This window comes from Thermobia domestica, chromosome 9, assembly GCF_964235325.1.
Source record: "Thermobia domestica chromosome 9, izTheDome1.hap1.1, whole genome shotgun sequence".
Lineage (NCBI taxonomy): Eukaryota > Metazoa > Arthropoda > Insecta > Zygentoma > Lepismatidae > Thermobia > Thermobia domestica.
Genome location: NC_137462.1, coordinates 27,424,461 through 27,450,484, shown reverse-complemented (window position 1 = coordinate 27,450,484; position 26,024 = coordinate 27,424,461). Strand labels below are relative to the sequence as shown.

The 26,024-nt window shown below is 36.7% G+C and overlaps 1 protein-coding gene across 2 annotated transcripts in view; it reads right to left on the bottom strand.

The window, feature by feature from the left end:
- LOC145694502 (calcium release-activated calcium channel protein 1-like) overlaps positions 1–26,024 on the bottom strand; it is a 124,709-nt gene that overhangs the window by 82,427 nt on the left and 16,258 nt on the right. Inside the window, exon 1 of one of the 2 annotated variants that reach the window (XM_081770805.1) lies at positions 17,445–17,565. The exons of the other annotated variant lie outside the window; for it this stretch is intronic. Within the exon in view, the coding sequence (XP_081626931.1) occupies positions 17,445–17,504 (60 nt within the window). The 5' untranslated portion in view covers positions 17,505–17,565. Of the gene's footprint in view, positions 1–17,444; positions 17,566–26,024 lie in introns of those variants that run through there. 2 annotated transcript variants of the gene reach the window in all.

Sequence of the window (26,024 nt, the reverse complement as noted above, 5' to 3'; positions counted from 1 at the left end):
CCATCCTCCCAGAAGTCCGTCCCTGAGGGACGACTATTAGTCTTTCTTCAGACACAAAACAATGGACGCACTAAAAGCCATCCAATCTTATGATTGGGTATTGATACTTATCCGACAAATCAAATGCAAATGCAGCTTATAAACAACACCTATCCTCATTGGAATGATCTACTGTGTGTTTATATGCCACACCCGTCTGTAAACGGTGCCCTTAGGGACAACTATCAGTCTTTCTTTAGAGACGGAAAACAATGAACGCATTAAAAGCCATCCTATCCTATGATTGGTTGAATAGGCTTATTCGAAAAAAGTGCAAATGCAGCTTATAAACAACACCTATCCTTAATGGAACGACCGGCTGTGTGTTTATAAGCCACAACAGTCTTTAAAGAGTTGATTGTTTCTCAATTATTGACAGAAATAAGTAAATAGTTCTTAGAGTGGTACGTTTCAGCATTGCTTTCAGACTGTGACCTCAAAGTAAGTTGAAAATTTATTCTGTATTACAAGACACTTCACATAATGAAATATTCTGAAGTAATTACTAGCCAATAAATCCTAAACTAATCTAAAGAGACATTAATTTTGTTTTGCGCGTGTCATTCTCTATTTGAGTTTTTTTTTTTTTTTTTTTTTTTTTTTTAATGCAGTAAATCCTTTGGTAATTCCTCAAGGGCACGGCCATTATTCCTTTCTTCCTGTGCTTCGTTACGCTAGTCTTTCATTTCTTCTTCCATAGTTCCTCACGCGTTAATTACACACGGAACTTCCACACAAAAGCTTGTTAAGAAAACACCCGACAATTGGCAAATAAGAATCATTTTACGTAATGTTTTATAGTTACGTTTCGTTACGGACGTAAAGACAATTATTGCCACACGTTCTGTCTTTGTGGATTCTCACTCTGCTCTGCACCATAGATGAATAAGCAAGTTTTGAAACAGAGGTGGAATACTTCATGAGGTCCGGCTGCAAACTTTAACAACCTCACTCACCTCACGCTATTAATATATGAAGTTTCAAAGAAATAATAAACACTTTTGACCAGAGTATATACACTTGTTTATTAAAAACTAAATTCCAGTGTAACAGTTTCGACAACGAAACGTTGTCTTCATCAGACACTAACTGTTAGTGTCTGATGAAGACAACGTTTCGTTGTCGAAACTGTTACACTGGAATTTAGTTTTTAATAAACAAGTGTATATACTCTGGTCAGAAGTGTTTATTATTTCTTTAGTAAGTTCCAGAGTCGTGATGGATAGAGTTGCATGAAGTTTCAGAACTATGAGTATATCCTGTGAAAACTGTCGGAACGATACATTCAGAAGTAGAACGAGATGTCGATCAAGGTTGAGTACCAAGCCACACTTTCAATAATCTATCAGTGAATCTGTTCAGGGACGAGAACAAGGAACATGCAAAATTCATGAGGTCTTTCCAGTGATGGCGTCAGATAGTGGTAAAAGGGGCTCTGAACCTCTCTCGACTGACCTCCTAGACATGTTGTATTGTGATATACGACAAGGAATATAAAACTATCCTTTCCGGTATACCTAGCTACAAAAGAATAGTTACTCCCCCAAAACTTTCTTTTCCAATCATTCCAACCCCGAAGATAATAAACCTGGCGTCGTCACTATAAATGGAGTGATAGGACAGCAATAAAACAAAACGCAGAGGTCTTATTAAACGTTTGCAGGGACATGGGTTTAGAAACAAGTGCAGAGAAAACTAAATACATGGAAGTTCGTCGGGATCGTAATACTGCAAATTCTGGATGCGTTAAAATATCAAATAATACTTTCGATAACTTTCAAATATCTTGGATCAATATTAACAGACCAAAACCATATTCACGAAGAAATTAAATGTCGACTAAAAACAGGGAATTCGTGTTATTATTCAGTTAAAAATCTGTTGTTGTCGTACCGAATTCTGTCAAGAAATTTGAAACTTAAAATATATAAAATGATAAATCATGCCTGTTGTTTTATATGGTTGCGAAACATGGTCGCTTATTCTGAGGGAAGAACGTAAACTGAAAGTATTCGAGAACAAGATCCTGAGACGAATATTCCGACCCAAGAGGAACGGGAATGCGGAATGGCGGAAACTTCATAACGAGGAACTACATAATTTATACAGTTTACCCAACTTTGTTAGAGTCGTCAAGTTTAGGAGGTGGGCAGGTCATGTAGCTAGAATGGAAGAAAGTAGAAACGCTTTCAAAGTTTTAACTGGAAATCCAATCGGAAAACGACCATTAGGAAGACCTAGGCACAGATGCGAGGACAATATTAAGATGGAACTCGCCTAAATAGAAATACAAAACAGAAACTGGATCAAATTGGCTAAGGACAGAAGTCAATAGAGATCTTTTATGAACATGGTTACATAGGCCATAGAGGTATTGTGCTACCAAAATGTATTGAGCCGTGGCAAAAATGCGAACTAAAGCTCACACCCACACGTTGAGCCAATAAGGGTTCAGCTGTTGCTAAGCGAGAGAAAGCGAGTGGAATTCCTTCAGCCGATAGCAGCGCTTACAACGGAAGACTAGGGATCAAGTCAATGTGGTATATCTTTAGTTAGACGTTACTATAAAAGAATAATGATGACGAACACCCACGATGATGAACACACACATCCAACTTTACATTAATAGAATCTACAGTTACATTTATAATCAGTTCTTTTAAACCATGATCAGACATTTGTTTCTCAAATTATGGCGTCTTTGTTCTTTCGTTTCGACAAATTTTGTCATAGGAACTGATTGTTATAATTCTCTTTCTTCTAGATTCAACACTAATGAAATAATAATTTTCTAGTACTATTTTTGAGAATCTACTAAATGCATTTTCATGTCCAATTCTAAAGAGACAATTAAAATACGCTGCAATTGAGATATTTTAATTTTCTTCAGCATCTCTTCTTTTTGAAAAGTCTTTTCCCAGTTAGCTAGAGTCGACTTTTCGGATCTCTGTTCTTCACTTGTTTCTGTGTGCCATCACACTGCACCATTTCGTTCTTCACACAATCTCTCTACTTCTTTTTTGGAGAAGCTAGGGCATACTGCACCATTTCGTTCTTCACACAATCTCTCCACTTCTATTTTGTATGGTCAAGGGCATACTGCACCATTTCGTTCTTTACACAATCTCTCCACTTCTATTTTGTATAAGCTAGGGCATACTGCACCATTTCGTTCTTCACACAATCTCTCCACTTCTATTTTGTATGGCCAAGGGCATACTGCACCATCTCGTTCTTCACACAATCTCTCCACTTCTATTTTGTATGGCCTAGGGCATACTGTACCATCTCGTTCTTCACACAATCTCTCCACTTCTATTTTGTATGGCCTAGGGCATACTGCGCCATCTCGTTCTTCACACAATCTCTCCACTTCTATTTTGTATGGCCTAGGGCATACTGCACCATCTCATTCTTCACACAATCTCTCCACTTCTATTTTGTATGGCCTAGGGCAATGGTTCTCAAACTTGTTGTCACCGCGACCCACATTAAATATTGAAAAGCGTTTTGTGGCCCAGCTACTATTATTCAAATACACATTGGCATTCTACGTAATGGTGAAGCAATTAAATTTTGTAAATCTTATTTACTTTTTCCATAAAAAGGTAACGGAGAGCTAACACTACTCCCGACGCAATGCCCTATCCTGTGAGTGACGGATTTTGACTCATCCACTCTCTTTCCATCCTAACCTAGCATTTCTACTGACTGTACAACAGGATAGGGCTCTGAGTAACAACTTACTCTGCACCTCATTAACAAACGCTTCCATTTTTTATTTCCTGAATAGTACTTTACAACATATGTTTCTGCATCAAAATCAAATTTTCATACTTAATAGGAAAAAAAACTTCTGGCGACCCACCAAAAAACGACCCGCGACCCACACTTTGAGAAACTCTGGCCTAGGGCATATTTCTTACTCAGTTCTATAGCATCCACTCAGTGAACAACGTAATCCGAAGATGATGATCTTACACGCACAAACCATCTCAGTCTTTTTTTTTTTTTTTTTTTTTTGCAGTTTTTCTACTACTGGCCTCACTTTTACTATTCCCTATATCACTTCATTCTTAATTTTGTCCTTCCGCGTCACTCCACATCCACCGCAGTATTTTCATCTCCGCAATATGCAACTTCTGTTCCTTTTCTTCGTCGCCCAACATTCCGATCCATATACTGTAGTACGGCAGGTCTTACTACTGTTTTGTTAACTTTTCCTTTAAGGCGTATTGGTACTCTACGGTAACACAATGCTCCTGCCACTTCTTCCCACTTCGTCCAACAGCTGCTAATTCTGCTCTCTATATCTTCTTCTATTCCTGCATTTTCCTGCAGTATTGATCCCAAGTACTTAAATTTCCTCTCCATTACCACCACATCTTCTTCCAGTCGTTTTCTTGTGTTTTCGATTACATTTTTCCTGAAAGGACAATGTAAATATTTTGTCTTAGTTTTACTAAATCTAAGTTCTTTGCTCAGCGATGATCTTCTCCAGGTATTTCATTTCTTTTGTAGTGGGTATCACTTACCAGCACGATAGTCCGCAAATATTAAATTCCAAGGTACTAATGGGCGGCGCGTCCACAAATACACAACTAATTGTTCCGCTAAAGGCAAGTGTGTTATATAAACACAACACCTGGACAGAGAGGACAGGTATGATTTATACGCTTCAGTTACATTTAATTCGTTGAATAAATCATGCAGTGGCCAATCAATCATAAGCTTGGGTGGATTTCAGGGAGTTCCCGAAGGGTTAATACATGTTGCTCTATAGTTCTTTTTGAATCAAAAGATCCAATATATTTCAGGCAAAAATTTTATTCTAGGCCTTATATCTCGAGAACTACATACAGTGTATCCAAAACAAAACTAACATTGCTTATTCCGTATATATATATATATATATATATATATATATATATATATATATATATATATATATATATATATATATATAGAGGAAAAGGTGCAAATATGGGCTACCACTTTTTGATTGCAAATAATTCGTAGATACATCGAAGTCGAGCAAATTTAATTACTGCAATAGAGACTATGAGACATTTCCTACACATGATATAAAGAAAACTGAAAATAACAAATCACTAGTATTGTACATTTATATTTTTCTGACACTCTATGAAATCACGTTTCAAGAAATGGTGGTGCAAATATGGCCTACCAGTACAAAAAGATACTAATATGAAAAAAATGTGGTACAGAATATCACAATACTACCAAGTATAAGTCTATACACTTAGTGACAATAGTCACACACATACTCGTCGTATTCAGCACCTGCGCATTCATTATGTGCCCACATGTGACACTTTATGCACTGAACCCAGAGTTCCCCGTGTGTATCCGCTGAAAAATTGCTGCGACAGAAATTCATGGCACATCTTCATCTGTAGGTTTCTGCACGCCAACAGGTAGATCTAACTTCACGTCACTATCACTGTCGTCGAAGAAAGTTGCTTCAGACTTTGTGGATGATTCCCCATAGTTCAATCTTCTAGCAGGAGTTGATTGCTTCGTTGCAGAGCCTATCATTTCTGTTTCCTTGCTTTTCTTTGCGTGTTTTGCAGTTGATGTCGTGGATTCATACAGGGACTGCCTATAGGGGGATCTAGTTATGAGTGAGGCACGTTACTCTTGCGACCTCTTTGGCTTGTCTTCTTCTTGATGGTGGGAGGAGGTGCAATATGAAATGGACTGACGAGCTGTGATGGACCTGCTTGAGACTGTAAATCTGAAGTACTGCTTGGTGAAGAGGATTGACTTTCTGTAGATGGCACGCTGCTTGTTGTCCCTGCATCAGTTTCCACAACAACAAAATCATCGTCAGTGAAGAAGCTCCTGTCAAACGGCATGATTCCTGTAACACGAAAACCATTTATTGCTATGTCTGCTCTCTGCACTTTCAAATAGGCTCTTCCGAAAGGCTCCATGATGTCATAAGGACTAAGAGGACCATTGGAATGAAGAAGGGCAGATCTGATCTCATTACTGTAATGATGCTTGAGAGGACCCATGAAAGTTTTGTCCAACGGTTGTAACTTGTGAGTACAATGGGGCGGCAATGATATGATTTGGATATGGTTTTCCCGCGCTAGGTCAATAACGGCCAGACTTCTAACATGAGTGTAATGCCATCCAGTATCAGCAACACTGGTGATTCTTTTGTCGGATGAGTCTTCTCAATGAAGTGCTGTAGCCATTCTACAAAGAGGTGTGATTGAATCCACCCTGACGGATGAGCTCTACCAATAGAACCGATTGGTTTACCTTTCATAAGTTGGTCCGGCATGTTTTTCCTGGGAAATATGAACATAGGTGGGATAAACTCTCGTTGAGCGTTCATACAAACTACCACCGTCATAGTTGCTCCTCTTTCGGCTGATGTTAGCGTTCCTATCTGTTTCTTTCCTTTCCTCGCAATGACACCTGGTATCTTGCTGTGCACGACAGTAAGGCCTGTCTCGTCTACGTTGAAGACACGGTCAGGCGCGTAGTGATGTTCCGCATATGCTGCTTCCAAAATATCAAAGAATTTTTCTACGTTGTCTTTAGTAAACCCCACAGCCCTCGCGTAAGAGGTCCCGGTGGGTTTGCGAACAGACAGAACTTCTTTATGTCGATTTAGAAATAAATCTGCCCATGCTCTACCGGCTTCTTCTGATGTGAAAGGATGAGGCAAACCATTTAATACTGCTAATTGATATGCAAGACGTCTCAAATCTGTCACCGTGAAACCAAAGAAATGAGACTCCATAAACAGTAAATATTCCACCAACATCTTCTCAAGCTGCGCCCCTAAGACAGTCCGTCTTCCGAGTGGTTTCGACGCTGCTACTTCAAAAGAGAGAGATGTGTCCTTGCTAAGAGATTGTAAAGTTGTCGGAGGAACGTTAAACACTTGTGCAGCTTTTAGTGTCCCCATTTTCTTTTCTCTGACAGCAGCAATTGCTTTCGCCATGTCTTCTTTATTCCATTGTTTCCGTTTATTCTGTGGCACATATCGCTGCTTGCTCCTTGGCATGCTGTAAAATAAGTCGTAAAGACTAATTAGAAGCTTGGATCAACATGGTGCAAAAATGGGCTGGTAGCCAATATTTGCACCAGGCACGGTACCCCATATTTACACCACCACGCCACATCTGAATTTTATACTCCATATACCATTGTTGGTGTTATCTGCACCTAACATACACAATACCAACAATTCTAATATTTGAACTCAACAGACACACTCAGAAAAGGACGCCCCATACACTCATTTCCAAGTAAAAATATGAAACAAACATACCTGCGAAAGTTTTCGTCCCCTCAAGAAACAACAAAAACGCACTATCTGTTCTACACGAGGCTGTTTCACTCACAACTGGATCCTCTACCTGAGTGGCCTTGTACCAATAACTTGTCGCATTCTCACAAGAGTGCAGCACCTAACACAGCTTTTATAAGGATTGACAGTATTTACACCATAGCCGATATTTGCACCTCCTCCTCTATATACGAAAACTTGATTTAGGGTCCATTCAAAAACTTTGTGGCCCCCAGTCCAAAAAATCCAATATATTTCATTCAGTCAAACATTTTCTTGTACGCTCCATATTTTGAGAACTACATATAGTGTAGTCAAACCAAAACAAACATTGTACTCAGTATGATGTGCTTATTCCGTAAAAAATATTAAAACTCGTTTTAGGGGCTGTTCAAAAATTTTGTGGCCCCTGATCCACAAAATTAAATATTATATTTCATTCAATCAAACATTTTCTTGTACCCTCTATATTTTGAGAACTACATATAGTGTATCTAAACCAAAACTAACAATTTACTCAGTATAATGTGCTTATTCCGTAAAAAATATGAAAACTCGTTTTAGGGGCCGTTCAAAACTTTTGTGGCTCCTGATCCACAAAATTAAATATTATATTTTATTCAATCAAACATTTTCTTGTACCCTCTATATTTTGAGAACAACATATGGTGTAGTCAAACCAAAACTAAAAATTTACTCAGTATGATGTGCTTATTCCGTAAAGAATACGAAAACTCGATTTAGGGGTCGTTCAAAAATTTTGTGGACTCTGAACCAAAAAAGCCAATATATTTCATTCAATCAAAAATTTTCTTGTATGCCTCATATCTCGAGAACTACATATAGTGTAGCCAAATCAAAACTAAAAATTTACTCAGTATGATGTGCTTATTCCGTAAAAAAGTATGAATAGTCGATTTAGGATCTGTTCAAAAATTTTGTGGTCCCTGATCTAAAAACTAATTATTGGCCAAGTTTGCAATTTTTTGATGAATTTTTTTGATCATTCCCAAAATTCTTGGCCAAGATCGCAAACTTTTGATCCATTTTTGGACCATTCCTAAAATTCTTGTTTATTTACTTTATTTATTTATTATTATTATTATTATTATTATTATTATTATTATTATTATTATTATTATTATTATTATTATTATTATTACATTTGATTAGTAAGTTCGCGAGAATTTTTTCTGCTTTTGTTGCACTCTGGTTCGTGCTCACTTTAGTGTGTTCGGCTGTCGGTGGGAAAAGTTTGCCCAAGAAATGTTTCACCATCATCTTTTTGTTGAGAGTCTCTCTTCTCTATCCAAATTCCGCTGTACTTGATCTGGTTCTTATGTGTTCAAAAGCTATTTACAGAAAACATTCCTCATATAAATAATACCAACTCGGAACAGAAGAAAGACGTAGATTTTTCTTAGCACATAGACAAGAGTGCAAGCGGTTATTGCATGTTGCTCCAATACGCTCCCATGCTATGATCGCGTGACTGTAGGTTTTCTTCTTGGCAAAGGATGGGACCTTCATGGGAACAGGTGACGGTGATCAAATTCTGTAACAAGCTGAGAATGTCTTTTCTTTTCTTTCTTTCTTTTTTTTTTCGTCTCTCCACAACTAACTTGTGCATTGTTATCGTGCCGTGGATTCTTCGGCGTAACAAGCGAATTCAACCAGCCTCTACTTCATCGAATCATTTTTCCTTGAGTAAAATCGTCTTCCTATCGGCTTTCCACTACGTTTTCTCTTCTTTTTGCTTTTTTTTATGAGTTAGATTGACAACTAATATCTTTATTTACTCTCTGAAAAATAGTAATATCTTATTAATTTCAACACATTAAAAGTGAAAACATCTTACGCACAGATTGCAAAGTATCCGTTTCTATCTATTTACGTATTATCAAATGAAGTGTTATGTGCCAACTGATCGGAATGATTTTATGGAAAAACATTTAATAATACTATACAATACTATTATGAAAATTGTAACACCAAGAAATAACACGTGTGAATGGAACAAATCCATATGACTGATCAAAATTGTAACAAATAAATTATTTTTAAAAATGAAAATATTTGTGTTTCACAAGAAAAACAGATGTTTTTTACTGATTCACTTTATGAGACCTTTCCATCAATGATCCTGTTTACAAATGAAGATCCGGTTTACAAGACATATCCTTTCGCTCGGAGTTATGTGTTCAGCTGTGCGCAGATAACTAGAAAGACGAGGCGTCACTGAATTTTAATTGTTGCACAATGGTTATCTTAATGAACAACAAAATTATGGTTCAATTTAAGCTAAAAATACAACAGAACCTTACGTTTTTCTTCTACTGTTCTTTCGAAAGAAACTTTTATTCTAAGAATGGACGCCGGAACTTTTTTCCTGATTCTCTATGTGACAGACGCCATCACATACACACACTTCCAACGGAGGTATTCACTCAAATGGCCTTGAACCTTCGATAGCGAAACATAGGAGTGCCAACTATTGCTCACACATCTCGCTTTTCTTACCTTGATCCTCTTTATAAGCCGATCCGGTTTTGAGGACTTGACTCTATATACACTTATTTGTTAAAAACTAAATTACAGTGTAACAGTTTCGATAATTTAACGTTGTCTTCATCAGAGTTAGTGTCTGATGAAGACAACGATAAGTTGTCGAAACTATTACACTGTAATTTAGTTTTTTAATAAATAAGTGCATATACTCTGGTCAGAAGTGTTTATTATTCCATGCATATGAAAAGTATCAGTTGCCAAAATAACAAATAATTTGATATCATTTAAGTTTAAATACACTGTGCTTGGAGTTATGTGTCTAATTTTATCAAGGATGTTATAAATAGTGGATCTGCCCATATGTATCTTCATCCTATTAAATCGATGAAGCCGAAAAACAACCGAGCATCGGCACGTCTGATTGGCTACTCTCGTTTCTGCCATCGTCTGATTGTCTACTTTCGTTTCCGCCATGATTGTTGGCTCAAAACATTGCGATCCTATTGGTCGGAGTGGGCAGAGTAGGGGTGGCGAAACTGTGACGTATGGCTTCAAGATTTTGTTGTAAGGGCAGATCCTCTATTTTATAAGATCCTTGAATTTTATGGTTGCACCAAGTGGTGTAACTAATGAATAAATTCTTTCAAAATTGAAAAGTAGCCTTTTGCTGCTACAGTCCTTGTTGCTAGCTCTTGTGAGTTTGTTTTACCTCCTACTTGATATAATGGCATTCATATTTCATAAGGTTTTTATTTGTGTTCTTTAATATTGTTAATATTATCACAATGCTATGTTTCAGAAGATTCATTCACTGATTAAGAAAAAGATTTATTCATTCACTCTTAACGAGTTTTTAATCAGAAAGTACGTTGTAATAATACTGTATAAGGTCGATCAATATTGACTTATAATTAAAGGACATGATAATGAACTTGAAATAAAAATAGATCAAAGTAATTGCTCAATTGGTATGTAGACCACTAGTTGAAAAAAAAAGACAATAGAAATTTCCCATTCACTTAGAAGAATGATATCGCGAAAGATAACAGTACCAAATGAAATAATCATGGTGGCTGATTGAGATAACGATACCTGTACTCATGCATGTTTCTAATCAGAATTACCTACTTGAATTTCTTTCAAAAGCAATACGTATTATTACTAATAATATGTAAAAGCGAAGTAAGAGACAAGAATTGAGATGTCTCATGTCTAAAAGGCCTGACTAAAGAGCTGTCTCGTCAAGGAAAATATATTCGTTTCTGTTGGAAGAGCTATGTTTTGTTTCGTCAGGTTCAGTTTCGTCAACAAGAGACGAGAGTTGAGGCTATCTCGTGTCATCTCGTGAATATCAATACTTACGAGACGAGATTTGAGGCTTTCTTGTGTCATTTCGTGGATAATAATACCTACGAGACGAGATTTGAGGCTATCTTGTGTCATTTCGTGGATAATAATACCTACGAGACGAGATTTGAGGCTATATTGTGTCATTTCGTGGATAACAATACCTACGAGACGAGATTTGAGGCTATATTGTGTCATTTCGTGGATAACAATACCTACGAGACAAGATTTGAGGGTATCTTGTGTCCTTTCGTGGATAATGCTGTTTAGTATCGAAGTGGTGTCATGAAAGTGATGTGATGTATCATCTAGGAGGAGTATGTTTGTTCCTATTGAAAGAACTCTGTTTCGTCTCGTATTTCATCATTAAAATTTATGTTTTGTCTCGTTTCGTGGGTAACCCTATATGTAAGGAACTGAGCCTGAAAGTAAAAGACACACGAGTAGAACTGTGCAATATTTCGTTACATTCATTGATTGATCAACATTTTTCTTATACGGAAATATCGATTGTCAAAAGTTATTTAGATATTTTCAATATATCGACAATATCGATAGTTTTATATTGTACACATTCAATTTACCAACGTATCGATCAATGTTTTTCTACAAATTGATTATTATCGATATGTCGTTACTGTTCGATGTGTAAGTTTCAAATCAGAATATACTGTACAGCTCAAAGGAATGATTTTATAATAAATGCCGATAATCCAAAATCATATTCACGAATACATCAAAATCACTAATAACGAAGAATAAGTTAATGAATTTCACTTCATGTTCTTAGATCACATCAAGGAAAGAAGGGGGAGGAGGAAGTTAACAACTTACCTGAATTTATTAAGTCATTTTATGTCGGTAAGCATGTTCCATTATAACTCTGGAAATGCCTGGATCAATGAAAAGAAAACTTGATAGAAATCTTGAAAAAAGTACTGTGGGAGTAAAATATTCCTTGAGCCCCTAAGGGTGGGGTAGGAAGAAAGGGCTGACATGTAAAAATAATTAAAAACGACCGATATGAATGTCGAATTCATACTTCGGACTGTCTGAGATGAATAGTGACACTCACGTTGCCGTTTAAATCTAAGTTTAACCGTATCGGCATGGGAGTGAGAAGGGAGGTGCCGATGGTTGCCAACAACTGTTCCAGCTTTGCCAAAATTCCAGTTTAAACTGGAGGGGAAAGGAAACATTTTCTATAATTGTTTTCGCCATACTAAAATCGATGTTGCTTGTTGTTTTTTTTTTTTTTTTTTTCGCATCACAGGAAAACGGCTGATCCGTTTGAAATGAATTCTGGACTGTAGTTACTACCTATCCTCAAGCTGGGTATTATCATCTTACTAACAGTTACTATCTATCTAAAGCTGGGTGTATCATCTAGGCAAAGTCCTCCATGTAAAGAAACAAAAGTATCAGTGGCAAGAGCGCCGATTTCTCTTTAACTTTGGGGGCCCATTCAGATGTGTCTGGTTGCAGACAATGGTCTAAAGAGGCACGTATGAGGAGTTTAAGACAACTTGAATTCAAATCATGTCAAATATTGTATATTCATAAAAAAACACATACAACAATAAAAATACATATTCATAAAAGTACATGAGCCCACATGAGCATTGGGGGGACCGGGCCCCCCAGGATCGGCGCTCTTGTATGGACGTGTATAGCAACATATAATGCATGTGTGATTATTTTCTTCTCAAATATTCTTCATACTTCAACAAAAGTCCCTTAATTCGCTTACGCAATAAGAACATGCAACGTTATTATTAAATATTGAAATTTAGGCAGGAATAATCAGTCGCGATGCTTTATAAAATTCTTGCGAAAAGGTCTGCAATGATTGCATACAATGCAATCCTTCGAACACTAGTTGCTATTCAAAATTTGTTTGTAAGTCCTGGATCAATTGAACGATTTAATTAAAGATTTATTTTCAAAGAGTAGAAAGTATTCTGTGCTATAATCACAGCGATGACTCGTTAAGCCTAGGCTCTACACGAATCATAGAACTGATTTCCTTCACGTATCATGCATCGGAACAATTCGATACGATTCTTGAAGCTGCTTTCCGAATGCATACTTGAGAAAAAGTGAAACAGCACAAGTGCACCAACACGACAAACGAGCGAAAAAAAGTACTTAAAGAACTACAACACGAACACTAAAAGAATATTTGAATTGAACAGTAACAAAAATAATAGCATAGGTATAAAAAATAACAACAATAATAACAACAAAACGAAACTTAGTGGCAATTCGACAACACTGCATCCTCAGGAGATATTTTCCGTATAGTGTGAGAGATGACACTGATAAAATCTCATGGGTAGAGGTTGGCGACTGGAACACACCCTCGCGTTCTATTGGGTGGTGAAATTGGTAAACCTAGGCCAAGCTTCACGACTCTTCGCGATCACTATAAATACATATGAGCTAGGAATACTTCCTGTCCATAATGAAGAGATTACAAAATCGTTGAGGGTTAAAGAAAATTGTCCCTGTCCGAAAACAAAAGAGTCCTCTCCCGTAATAATACATACCGTAAACTTGGTATATTTTGGCCCTTTAAAGGGAACTTTGGCCCAAAGGAAGAGAAAGATTTGATTTCTTTCTACATGGTTATTATGGTTTCTATCAGTAATCAAAGTGGTGGATCGAAGTATTACTTTATTGAGAACTCATGAATATTGGCGCTAGTGATTTGTTTCCAGAACGTAGGAAGCAAAACGCAAGCAACTGTTACCAAATAAACTATTATATTTCAAGTTCCACAACTTTTGTTCATTGCATTGAACTGGCATATCCTGAATGCACAAGTAGAATATAAGAACATATTCATTAGCGAATATTAATAAGCTAACGCCTTAAAAATGTTTGTTCAATTACGCACAAACTATTAAGCGTTTAATTGCGTGGGGTAACACTGACCCAATTTTGGGACAACTTTGGCCCATATATTCTGTGTTGGTAATGGCCCAATATTAAAGATGAAATGGTGTACAAATTGTGTGATGAAATAAGGAAGATTAATCCCCCTGGAAGAATTTTCTTCCTAAAACTGTGCAGTATGGTACCGGTAGAGTACGCATACTCTATCGTAATGAAGAATATGGTGCTCTTATTTTTGGATGTTAAGTATTCATCCACTTAGAGAGATTTTCATTGAGCGATATTTTTGTTTGCCTCTAAATTGAACAAGATAAGTTCATGCTATATTTGTAATATCGGTATTTTAAGTTAAGTATTCAGAAATTTGTAGCGTTCTTTTATAGATGTTTCGCATTCACCCAGGTAGAATACAAATATTTTCATCAGACGATATTTCTCGTTCGATTGAAATTGAGTAAAAACATTGATAATTTCACCAATGTGTTTATAATACTCTGTTCTTCTTCTCTTCTCTTCTTAAATACAGTGCTACAATAACTTTCGTGTATTAATTAGTCATTTTGACATATGGGCTAAAATTACCCTAATCATGAAAAATCTTGCATGGCATCAAAAAATGGAACTATAATTATAATTCTTGGTCACACTGAGTTTTCACTGCTTTCAAAAGAAAGTCGAAGGACAAAGATGACTGGGAATTTTGAATTTTTTTTTTAATGGGCCAAAGTATACCCAGTTTACGGCATAATTTTGCTGAAAAAATGCCTGCATTATGGAGATGTCCACTGCTGAGAAATGTCCATTAAGAAGAATTCACCGTATCACTAAAAAAAATGAGAACCGGAACAATTACCTATAAAAAATCTTATTTCTACGGTGTTGCTCACATGCTTTGCAGAACTGATAAAGTCAAATTCTTGGCCGGATTCGTATGACATTTTGATCCAGGACGAACAACTTGATCTTAGAGTAGCTGAAACCGAGTGTCTGTCTTCTTCGATTCATGGTGTTTGTTTGGAAGGAGTGAGAGCAAATCGTGCCAGATTCTCCGTTGTCAGGGCAAAATTTCAGCTTTTGGCTCACAGACCACACGGCGACAACGACACTAGAAACGAAGCAACGAGAAGTTTCAAACTCCCTACATAATAACTAAATAAGACTCTTTCCACTCATTACAAGAAAATTTGTTTTTTCACTCGTTTTTTATTACGGAGGTCTCAACAACCTCTTAAAAAGAGAGCACAACAAAGCTATATTTCAGAGTTTGCGATGGACTACAAAACATTCTAATCCTGTATTTGGCAAAAACACCTAAGATTGAAGTTGATTTCGTCCTTTTTTGTTTACGCGAGTTTTTCAGCCAATTTCTGGTTTGCATGCTTCCATTTCGTGATCAACAGTGACTTTCTGTCTGAGTGCAGGTGTACTTTAACTGATATGCAAAAAGGAAGAGATAGGCATTGACAAAATGTTTTCCTCTGTTGTAAGTGGTCCCTGGTTCGACCCTAAGCCATGTGAATGTGATGGACAACATCGAGTTCCTGAGTTTTCTCGGGGTTCTTCCATTTCCTCCCACATTCTCATTCTACTAATTATTTCATGATTAACCATTTGTCCCCTTTTACCTGCTGGACACAAACGCGGGAGTGTAAAAATAGAAAATTTCAAGGGTGTAAGGGGTGGCTAACACGCTCGATTTCTGTGCAGTGGTTCCGGGTTCGATCCTGGTAGTAGTACTTGCATTCGATACAAACCCGATAGAGGTTTGGATCTCACTTTTAATATTAGTTCCTGCCTCCGGTGCTAAGGCGAGAGCTCATGTGGTTCGGATCTCACGTTAAAACTGTAGGTCCACGTCTCATATAGCCTCGCTGCTGAACGGGACGCTAAACTTGAAAAATCAAATCTCCTCGGTATTGAGAAGAGAAGTTAAGTTATAATCAATCAAACAGAGCTCATCCAGCAAAACTTAGAACACTAATTTCCAGCCAATATTTCTCTTTGCTACGTGAAACGCCTTTTTTCTTCCAGTGTTTTGATACCAGCCATACAACTGAACTGAATAATACCAAGAGGTAATACTAATTACATTCAGATGAAGTAATGTAATATCGATGTAAGTGAACGAGTACTGTTTTCAAAAACTTACAAAGAGTGCAAAAGCGACTCGAACGAGACTGTATTGAGACTCGAATACGGGATCTCCAGCATACCGTGCCGATGCGTTAACACTAGAAGTCCGCATCGAATATTGTAACGTTAAGTCCGCATGGGGTCAAATTCGACCTCACACTTAATTTCCCAGCAATTACGTTTGCTTATGTATTTATTTCACTGATTTAGAGTTAATTAAAATATTTTAAATAATAGTAAGGCATCCATGCGCATAACCCATATAATTATCAATATTTAATACAAAATAATAAGTTTCTACAGATACTAACTTAGAAACAGATTCTATAAGTATTTTACAGTGAAATCTGAAATAATGTTCTACTAGAAAACATACTTTTGATTTTATATCCTATTCCAGACCCACCCTTTTATTTGTAACTCCAGGAAAATAAAAGGTGTTTGCGTTTTTCAAAGTTTCGCGAAGTTCACTTGGGGTCTTTTGGGACTCCAGCACACAGTTTTTTTTATAAATTTTGTATTTCTACGTTTATTGCTTTGTTTGAATAAAAAATTATAAAATTATACACAGAAAACTCTCCAGAGTAAAGTCACAATAAAACAGAACAATAGAATTAAAAGTGTAAGAAATATAATAAAATATATCATGTTGGGGTCAAAAAAAAAAATCCCCAAGTGGACTTCTAGTGTTAACGAGTAACCACTACGCCGTCCAGCGAGTTATGTTTTCGGTTCAAATATGGAGCTCCTAGGTTCGAATTTCACAGCCGACCATACTAAAGCTGGATTTGGTATAGTTTTGAGCCCTACCAGGCGAATGTCAGAATAGTACACTAAATAACTAGGTCCTGATCGACTCCCTTTAGGGATGCGCACGAGACGAGTCGAGACAGGATTTTCCTGACAAAATTCGAGTCGAGACACGGCTCTTCCAATAGAGAAATATACATTCTTCGAGTCGAGACATCACTTTTACAGCACATTTTCGAGACGAGACAGCTACAAATCTTGTCTCGTGCACATCCCTAACTCCCTTACAAAAATTTCTTTCCCTGTACATTTTGTCAGTGTAAAAATTCACTTCTGACTGTGTGAAGAATATTCTAAACAGACAAACAAAAATTGTCTAAAATATAAATTAACTGAAAAAAAAAAGTATAATATAGATAAAATTGAAGTACTTAACCATTTGCTTCAAATTATTAATAAGTGAAGTGTCTGCATCCCATCTACGTCCTGTCGACATTCTGTTTTGAAAAAATACTTCTATAGCGGAGGATTCTTTTCTTAGAAAAAAGAAAAGTTCACTGACAAACACTCTAATGGACTCTTTTTTATTATCTTAATGGATATTTACTTGAAATAGTTGACCTCAGGGTTCATCTTAAGAAGATTAGGATGTAATTTTGAGAGATATTTTCCCCCTGAAATATGGTATTAATTTATCATCACTTAAATTTGATTCGTAAAAATTAATTTTCGCTTTTCAATGCGGACAAAAAATACCACCAAAAGAACATGATGGCAGAATTTTTTGTTGCGAGGGATCCAAGTTTTGAGGAGGGGAGTAGAATACTACAAGACACTATGGGCCTTATGCAGAGTCTTTCTGACGCGCGATTAGTACCATACTAAATAGTTCGATTAACATAGGTTTCCTGCAGTAGTCAGGCCTTTAGTATGGCGCTAATCATACGTCAAAATGACTCTGCATAAGGCCTTATGTCTATGTAGTATTCAACGGGTATTATACTGCACCCCGAAACACGATAAGTAATTGTAAAATACTTCCGTGTATATTTTCAGAAAAAAATATAGAATTCGATTCTTTTTATACGAGCAAGAAAATGAAAAATGAGATCTTTGAGTTTTATGTCCCAAGGTTATGCTGGCTAGGCTAAAAGGGACACAGACGGTGAGGAATGAAATGATGGAATGAAGAAAGTGGGAGGAAACCCCGAGAAAACCCACGCACACTGTGTTTGTTCACCATAGAGCTCCCTTGGCTCTAGCTGGGATCGAACCAAAGACGCCATCCACCATATCACTTGAATAATAATAATAACACTGCTAAAGACAGTAAAGAGGATCGCTCGTTTGTATCTATGGGATATACGCAGTAAGAAAAGCTGCTACATACAATTTTATTATAGGCAACCAAAATTTCTCTGATGTTGTGCAGGTTGCATATCAGCTAGGGGATGTCACAGATTTTAAACGGGATGAGAACAGCCATCGTTACCCTTCAAGATATTAGCGAACTGACTCAATTAACGGACTCTGCCGAGATAATCGCTCCAGCTATCTATTGCAAATAATAATAATAATAATAATAATAATAATAATAATAATAATAATAATAATAATAATAATAATAATAATAATAATAATAATAATAATAATATTATTAGTTCGAGTTATCGTGTGGAGTAACAGACGGGTGGATTGAGAATACAACCTTGTAAGTCCCAATGCGTAATCCTAATAAAGACATGGCTCCGAATTGCGTATGAATTACAGATGAGATTTTATATATATATATATTTTATATCCGCGCCCTTCTTTACGTATAGAATAAGAGATTTTAAAAAGAACAACGGAATTTACAAGTAAACAGGTGCATTCTCCTTAGAGAAACAGATGACTAACCTTTTACACTGGCAGGGGTCACAGGGGGTCAATACTTCCCAACTCAATATACATTTGTATACTTTCTCAACAAAACTATACTTATTTAACAGGGAAATGATAAGATGTAGCATGAAGATTTGATTTTACACTTCATCCGTACCCTTTCTCTTATAAAAAACAATCTAGTTTTATCATTTTTGCTGAAAATATAGTTCGAAGTATTTTATAATTACTCATCGTCTTCTCGGGTGTAGAATAATACCCGTTCAATACTACATAGACGTAACGGCTTGTAGTATTGGAACCCGCAACAAACATTTCTGGGCGCGCGTCTGTAGCCTACCCTGGTACTTTCTTCGTACTGCAAACGCCACCTCCTGGAAAGTCTAGCATCATGTATGCCTTTTAAAGTTGTACCGACGGAAAAGCAGGAGGAAGCGGGGGGGGGGGGGTAAGTAATTTTTGCATCTTGAAAGTTTAAATTGGATAATTTTACATGTTAATCTACTAAATATATTATATTTTTTTCTTTATGTTTTTTTTTTAAATACATACTATCGATTTTTTTCTGGATACGGCTTTAATGCATTGATGCGTGGGATTTTTTTAACACCCCACGATTGTGTTCCAAAGCTAAGGGAGACGGTGATGATGACAATAAACGAAATTGTAAAACGAAGAAAGTGGAAGGAAACGGAAGAAACCTAAGAAACTGTACGTACACAGTGTTTGTTCCCACTAAGCCAATTTGTGCGCGAGCTGAAATCCAACCAATGACCGACCCTACACACCAGAAATGAGAGCACTATCACACTGAAACACTTTCTCCCAACTTTGATATTTGAGATTTCCTTGAAATCGAAAATGAAATAGAACGAATAAGTATTACTCATAATGCCTTTTGGGCTACCTGCGCGTTCTTAACCATTCGCCTTTCCCAAATTATAAAACAATGTCTTAACAGGAATTACCATTTCTTGCTCTATTTTTTTTCAATTCCTTATCTAAATTAGAAAGCATGCACCTTCATTTTTTCCCTTCCTTTTACATAGTCTAGAGATTTAATCTGAGAAGAGACCAACGTTTTTGAATTAGTTTGCTGAAAAGCTTTACGAAACGAACAACTAATTCGAGAAATGAAGAATTCGAGGAAAAAAGAAGAAAAATGCCTTGAAATGAGGTCGTTTTACTGGCTAGGGTTTTGACCGACCGACGAGAAGAAAGAAAGAAAGAACAAGTTAAATAGTTCGACCTAACTTGAGTGTTAAACAGTGTGAACAAGTCTTCCTTTAAATAGATAATACAACCACTTACCAGTCTGGTTTCAAAGTAAAGATGATAGACGTAATAGCATGAATAAAGAAAATAAATATATATATGGTTCTGGTACTACTGTATATGAGAACACTCACTGCAAAATACAAACGTTAACTGTTTCAGACAATTCAAATTAACTGACCACACAAAAATAGATATTTTCAAGTAATTGTCATTGTGTCAGAAAAGGAAAGTATCAACATATAATTTCTTTCAAATAAACAACATATCATAAGTGTTATGAATATACAAATATTTATCAGTTTAAGTCGATGAATACAGAGTGTTTCTTATCAAAAGGTAATGGAAGTAGATTGGTAAGTTAATGACGCAAGTCAGCTTGAAGCTATCTGTTAGTTTGGCCTTTTGCAATAACAGAAATACTAAAAACAATTGATAGCACGTGTTTCATTTATAACAGAATAGTCTTTTTATTGGGGAAATAGCCGTTCAAATGCTTTGCTTGACCTCTTATTACGTAAAGCATTTATACAGTCTGTTTTCTACTAAGCAACGCTTATGGTTTGACATGTTTGAAATATCTATTGAATGATTTCATACTCTTAGCTTAATGTGCCGTTCTGCGAAATACATTGTGGCAAGTTCATGAATTGTTTCATGACGTACGGAGCAGATGTACTTCGAAGTACAGGGCAGGGTCCTCCACCCACAGTGGCGTACTTCAATAAGGGAAGAGTTCAGGCTGCCAAGTTCATGTCGTTTCAAGATTGTTGTAATTAGACACGTCTTAACATGGTGAAGATTTATTTTTCATAACATATTGTTGAAGCGGGGAAGGGTTAAACGCTGAACCCCCTACAAATACCTACAATGAGGTTGTTACGCAAAATGTGTCATTGGAATTTTAGGGGGTCAACAGATATTAATTGAAACCAGTGGTGTATGCAGAGTTTCGTCACGGAAGTTAAAGCTTCCAAATGCATATCGTTTCAGATGGTAAATATTTTTTTGCATAACAGCTTGTTCGAGGAGAGCTAAACACGGAAACCACACTTTGCGTACGCCACTGGGTGCAATTGAAATGATTTTTTCAGTTCAACGTCCATGATTATGCCTTTTAGGCTAAGGGAGACGAATGGTTAAGGCAAGGTAATGATGATGGAAGAACTAATGGAATGTGATTGTGGGACGAAAAGGGAGTACCCCGAGAAAACCCACGGACACGATGTTGAACAAACTTACTTAGCCGGGGATAAAACCAGGAATTTCACACACCGGAGGTAAGCGCTCTACCACTGAGCCACCATGCTGATTAAAATTAATGATGAATTATAAAAAATATATAAAAATCTAAATTGTATACAAGAACAACACGTTAAGATAATACACAGGGTTAGAGGAGTATTGAAGCATGAATCAGAATCCTATATGAACTTAAAAGCAGGCAATCCTTTTTTGGGGGGGGAGGCGCAAGTCCGGTGATTAATGTTTTTTGTTTTAAAATTTAATTTGAGTTTAACGTCCCTTTTAGAACCAAGACTATCTGATACGTCGAGATGTAGAATCTGAACCATGAGAGTTACAACCGGGGTTCAAACCCGGGTCTCCCGCACCGCAGGTGCACACGGTAGTCATTCAGCAATGAGGGAGCATCAACAGCGTAGCATCCATGAAATATGTGGAAGCACCACTTCCCCTAGTAAACAGAATAATGCATTGTTATTTTTAATAATAACAACAATTAATATAATTAATGCAATAATGCTTTAAGAAGTAGCAGTGTCACATATACACTACGTGAAGGAATTTGGTCTCTATGGCCTGATATTTCCTCAATTAATATTAAATTTGAAGTAGTAGGGGGATTTCTGCCATTTCCGGTTTTAGCAGAACTATTAGAGTGAAGACGGAATACATTCTTGGGACGTTTAATTGATTGCAGAAAACCGCTCCTCGCTATTTATTACCGCTTTTTGCTCTATAGTGATCAATGTTAAAACCGGAAGTGGCTGATTTCTGCCACTTCCGATTTGAATAAAGGGTTAAGAAAGAAGATTATACGTATTCTTAGAACGGTAAATCGATTCCAAAATACGCTTCTCGTTCGCTTCTTTTCTTTTTCCATCTGTGTTGATCAATATTGAAACCGGAAGTAGTAATTGATTCCTATTATTTCCAGTTTTAGTAGAGAGCTAAAGATGGAGATGAAATATAATCTTGGGACGCTTAATCAATTGCAGGACACTGCTTCTTGCTACATATTACCGTATTTGCTTTACAGTGATCAACATTAAAACAAAAAGTGGTTGGCTTCTACCACTTCCGGTTTGCATATAATCCCCATCAACGAATTCTATTCTGGCCAAAATTGATGGTAATCCATTAAGTATTTCTTGAGATGATTATTTTTTTTCGTCTTGGATGAACACATTAACAGACAGGGTAAATACATGTAAAGAAGTTTTGACAAACCAAACTCTTTAAAAAATACACTTCCAAAGAATTACGACGCTATATATCTTGATGGCAAACTTCTCAACAATTAGCAGTACCTCTGTTTGACAGGGTACCATGGTTCAAGCTGTCTAAGGCGTTGGGTTAGCAATGACAACACTTAATACCAACAAAAGCAGGAACAATGCTCAGTTCTAACCTAATTTTAAAATGTATCGTGATATTGTAGGCCTTCAGTAAAGTGTGTCATATCAAAAAAGATTGGAAAACACTGGTCCAAATAGTAATTGCTTGTGTCGTGATATCGTAGGCGTTCAGTAAAGTATGTCATATCAAAAAAAGATTGGAAAGCACTGGTCTAAATAGTAATTGCTTGTGTCGTGATATCGTAGGCGTTCAGTAAAGTATGTAATATCACAAAAGATTGGAAAGTACTGGTCTAAATAGTAATTGCTTGTGTCGTGATGTCGTAGGCGTTCAGTAAAGTATGTCATATCAAAAAAGATTGGAAAGCACTGGTCTAAATAGTAATTGCTTGTGTCGTGATGTCGTAGGCGTCCAGTAAAGTATGTAATATCAAAAAAGATTGGAAAACACTGGTCTAAATTGTAATTGATTTCTATGTTTCTACACAATTAGGAGAAATGCCGTATTATTGTTCCTTGAATTTGTCAGTCTTTTTGAAAGCGTGACAGTTGTATGAACATTGATAAGACCCTTAACACCCTTGATTTATCTTACTGGATTCCAGCATATGAACTTTTCCCTGGCTAACATTGACAACATAAGTGTTCTCATTATTTTAGAGCTTTATTCTGTTAGGTGCAAGATTTGTTCTAATTATAACGTAAATGATCCGGTACGAATGTGTCCTGGATTTGCTATATACAGAAAATAATTGTGAAATACCGTTGAATATCAGATGTAAGGAAGAAACTATTGCACTATATTTGGAATTATAATAGGATTTATTTGTTGCATCATTTCAAGCCACAAAGCATCATTTCTCTTCACTGTAAGACTAGTTGTATTATACAAGGGCAATTAGCAATGGGAATCTGCAACAGACCTTGGCATAAAAACAAAGCGTTCGCTGTCATTTACTCGTTTTAGCTTTCACCAAATATATTCTTCATCTGTATGTGTACAAATTAAGAACTTCCTAACTACTAGTGCAGGTAAATAACCTTAAAATATTTCTATAAATGATTATAATTTCTAAAATAATGATGTTATTATTTTTAATGAACTTATTTTTGTAAAGGCCAAGTTACTAATAAACGCTTCGGGCGCTAACCTCATCTTTACAGGAAAGATACTTCGTAATTGAAGGGTTAGAATCGCATTTCGTGTGGGAAGTCAGAGTTCCATCCCTGCGTCAAAACTTGGATAGGTTCAGACCTCTTGTTAAGAGTTAGGTCCTCGAATTCGATGCTGAAAAGGGACTTAGCGGTGAAATTTTAGTTTCAACATTCCGCTACTCAAGAATTCATAGCTTCCTTGCGAAAATTATTCTCTAATCTACAACTTCCTCTCAAATTATGTTACAGCCCTTTCCATTGGTCTATGAAGCACCATTGCCTAGCGCGTGCACCTTTGTTGCATAAGGTTCCGGGTTCGATTCCTGTTCAGACGGACTTGAAAATTTGGAAAACATTACGGTGGTTCGGATTTCATCTCAAACTGTAGGTCCATGTCTCTTATGCAGGATGCGAAATCATCACAGTCAAAATGTGGTTTGGGGGGAGCCACGAGTTAACAAAAAAAAAAAAAAAAGAACACCAGTCCATACAAAATATCACTATTTCACTTTCGCTTCTATTTTGTTTACACAATGCCACATCATATGGCCATCAAATCATAACCATAACAAGTGATATTGAAATATGTATGATTACCAAAGCCCACATGCTTTCACTACCCTCGCTTACGCGTATACCCACCCACCAGAGGCCTTTCCGACTGTTTTGCCGACTCTGACGGTCGACAACAGTCGGCAAAGGGCTTTTTTTATACGATTTCCGACCGCTAGCCGCCTCGGCAAAAGGTCGGCAACTTTGAACAAGTAGATCGTCGTGCCGCCGCGATTCATGTATCGTTTTCTGACAATGAATCAAGTAACAGTAAAACAGTGCTTGTGATGTAAAGCTTCCGAGAACTAATGATGCCTACAGGACTAGAAATTTCTTGTCTCGTCTCAAAAACGAGACGTGAATTGTCATGCTTCTCGTCTCGTCCTGCATTTAAAAATATACTTCGTTAACTTGGCTTTAACCCTTTCGGGATTTTATGGTACAATTTGTACCATACGGGTGTTTCATGGTACATTGCGTTATAACTCTCCTATTTGAGCTTTTTCGTCCGTTTTTTTTTTTTTTTTTTTTAAGTCCAGAGACATTGTAGAAGACGTTACGTATGGTTTCACACCTTCCTGCGTCCAGACAAAGGAAGTGGTGACGTCATAACTTTAAAATATATATTTTCTTTTATGAAGCCTATGTTCATTATTTTTTGGCGGGCTTATTTTTGCACGTAGAAGATTGAAATTTTGCACAAACATTCAGTCAAACGAGTAGTATTTTGTACAAACAAACGAGTAGTATTTACCAGATTTTTTTAGATTTCTGCGTTAAAACAGAGGGGTCCAGAGGGTCAAAAAGTTGAAAAAAGGTATATTTTACCAAAAAATCCCTTTCTTCGGGATTTTCCCGCCTTAGATACATGATGGAGACTTGTGAAAGGTGCCTCCTGAAAGGAAGTTCTATTCTGAAGAGAATGATTGGCGGATTATAGTCCTAGGGTAATTAGGGATGCCTCAAGGAATTTTTAAAAAATATTCTTCTGTATACGGGAATATGGGACATTGTCGGTATATATATTTCTGGAGGGCTTACTTTTGCACCTAGAAGATTGAAATTGTGCATAAACATTCAGCCCACCTAGTAGTATTTATCAGATTTTTTTTCCAGATTTCTGCGTTAAAACAGGGGGGTCCAGAGGGGCAAAAAGTTGAAAAAAGGGATATTTTGACCAAACAAATTCTTTTCTTCGGGATTTTCCCGCCTTAGATACATGATGGAGACATGCGAATGTTACCGCCTGAAAGGCAGTTGTATTCTGAAGAGAATGATTGGTGGATTATAGTCCTAGGGTAAATAGAGTTGTCTCGGGGAAATTTTTTACCTGAGATTATGGTCTTTTGCGGTAATTTGGGGCATTGTGGGGATTCTTGACGAAATTTCTCTCGCCCTTACTATTCAAGATAGAAACTTGAAATTTGGCACACACATTCAGACTAGTTAGTACTATTTATCAGATTTTTTTGAGATCTCTACGTTCATACAGGGCCGTTCCAGAGGGGCCCAAATTGTGAAAAAATTCCCCCCCCCGAAATTTTCCCTTT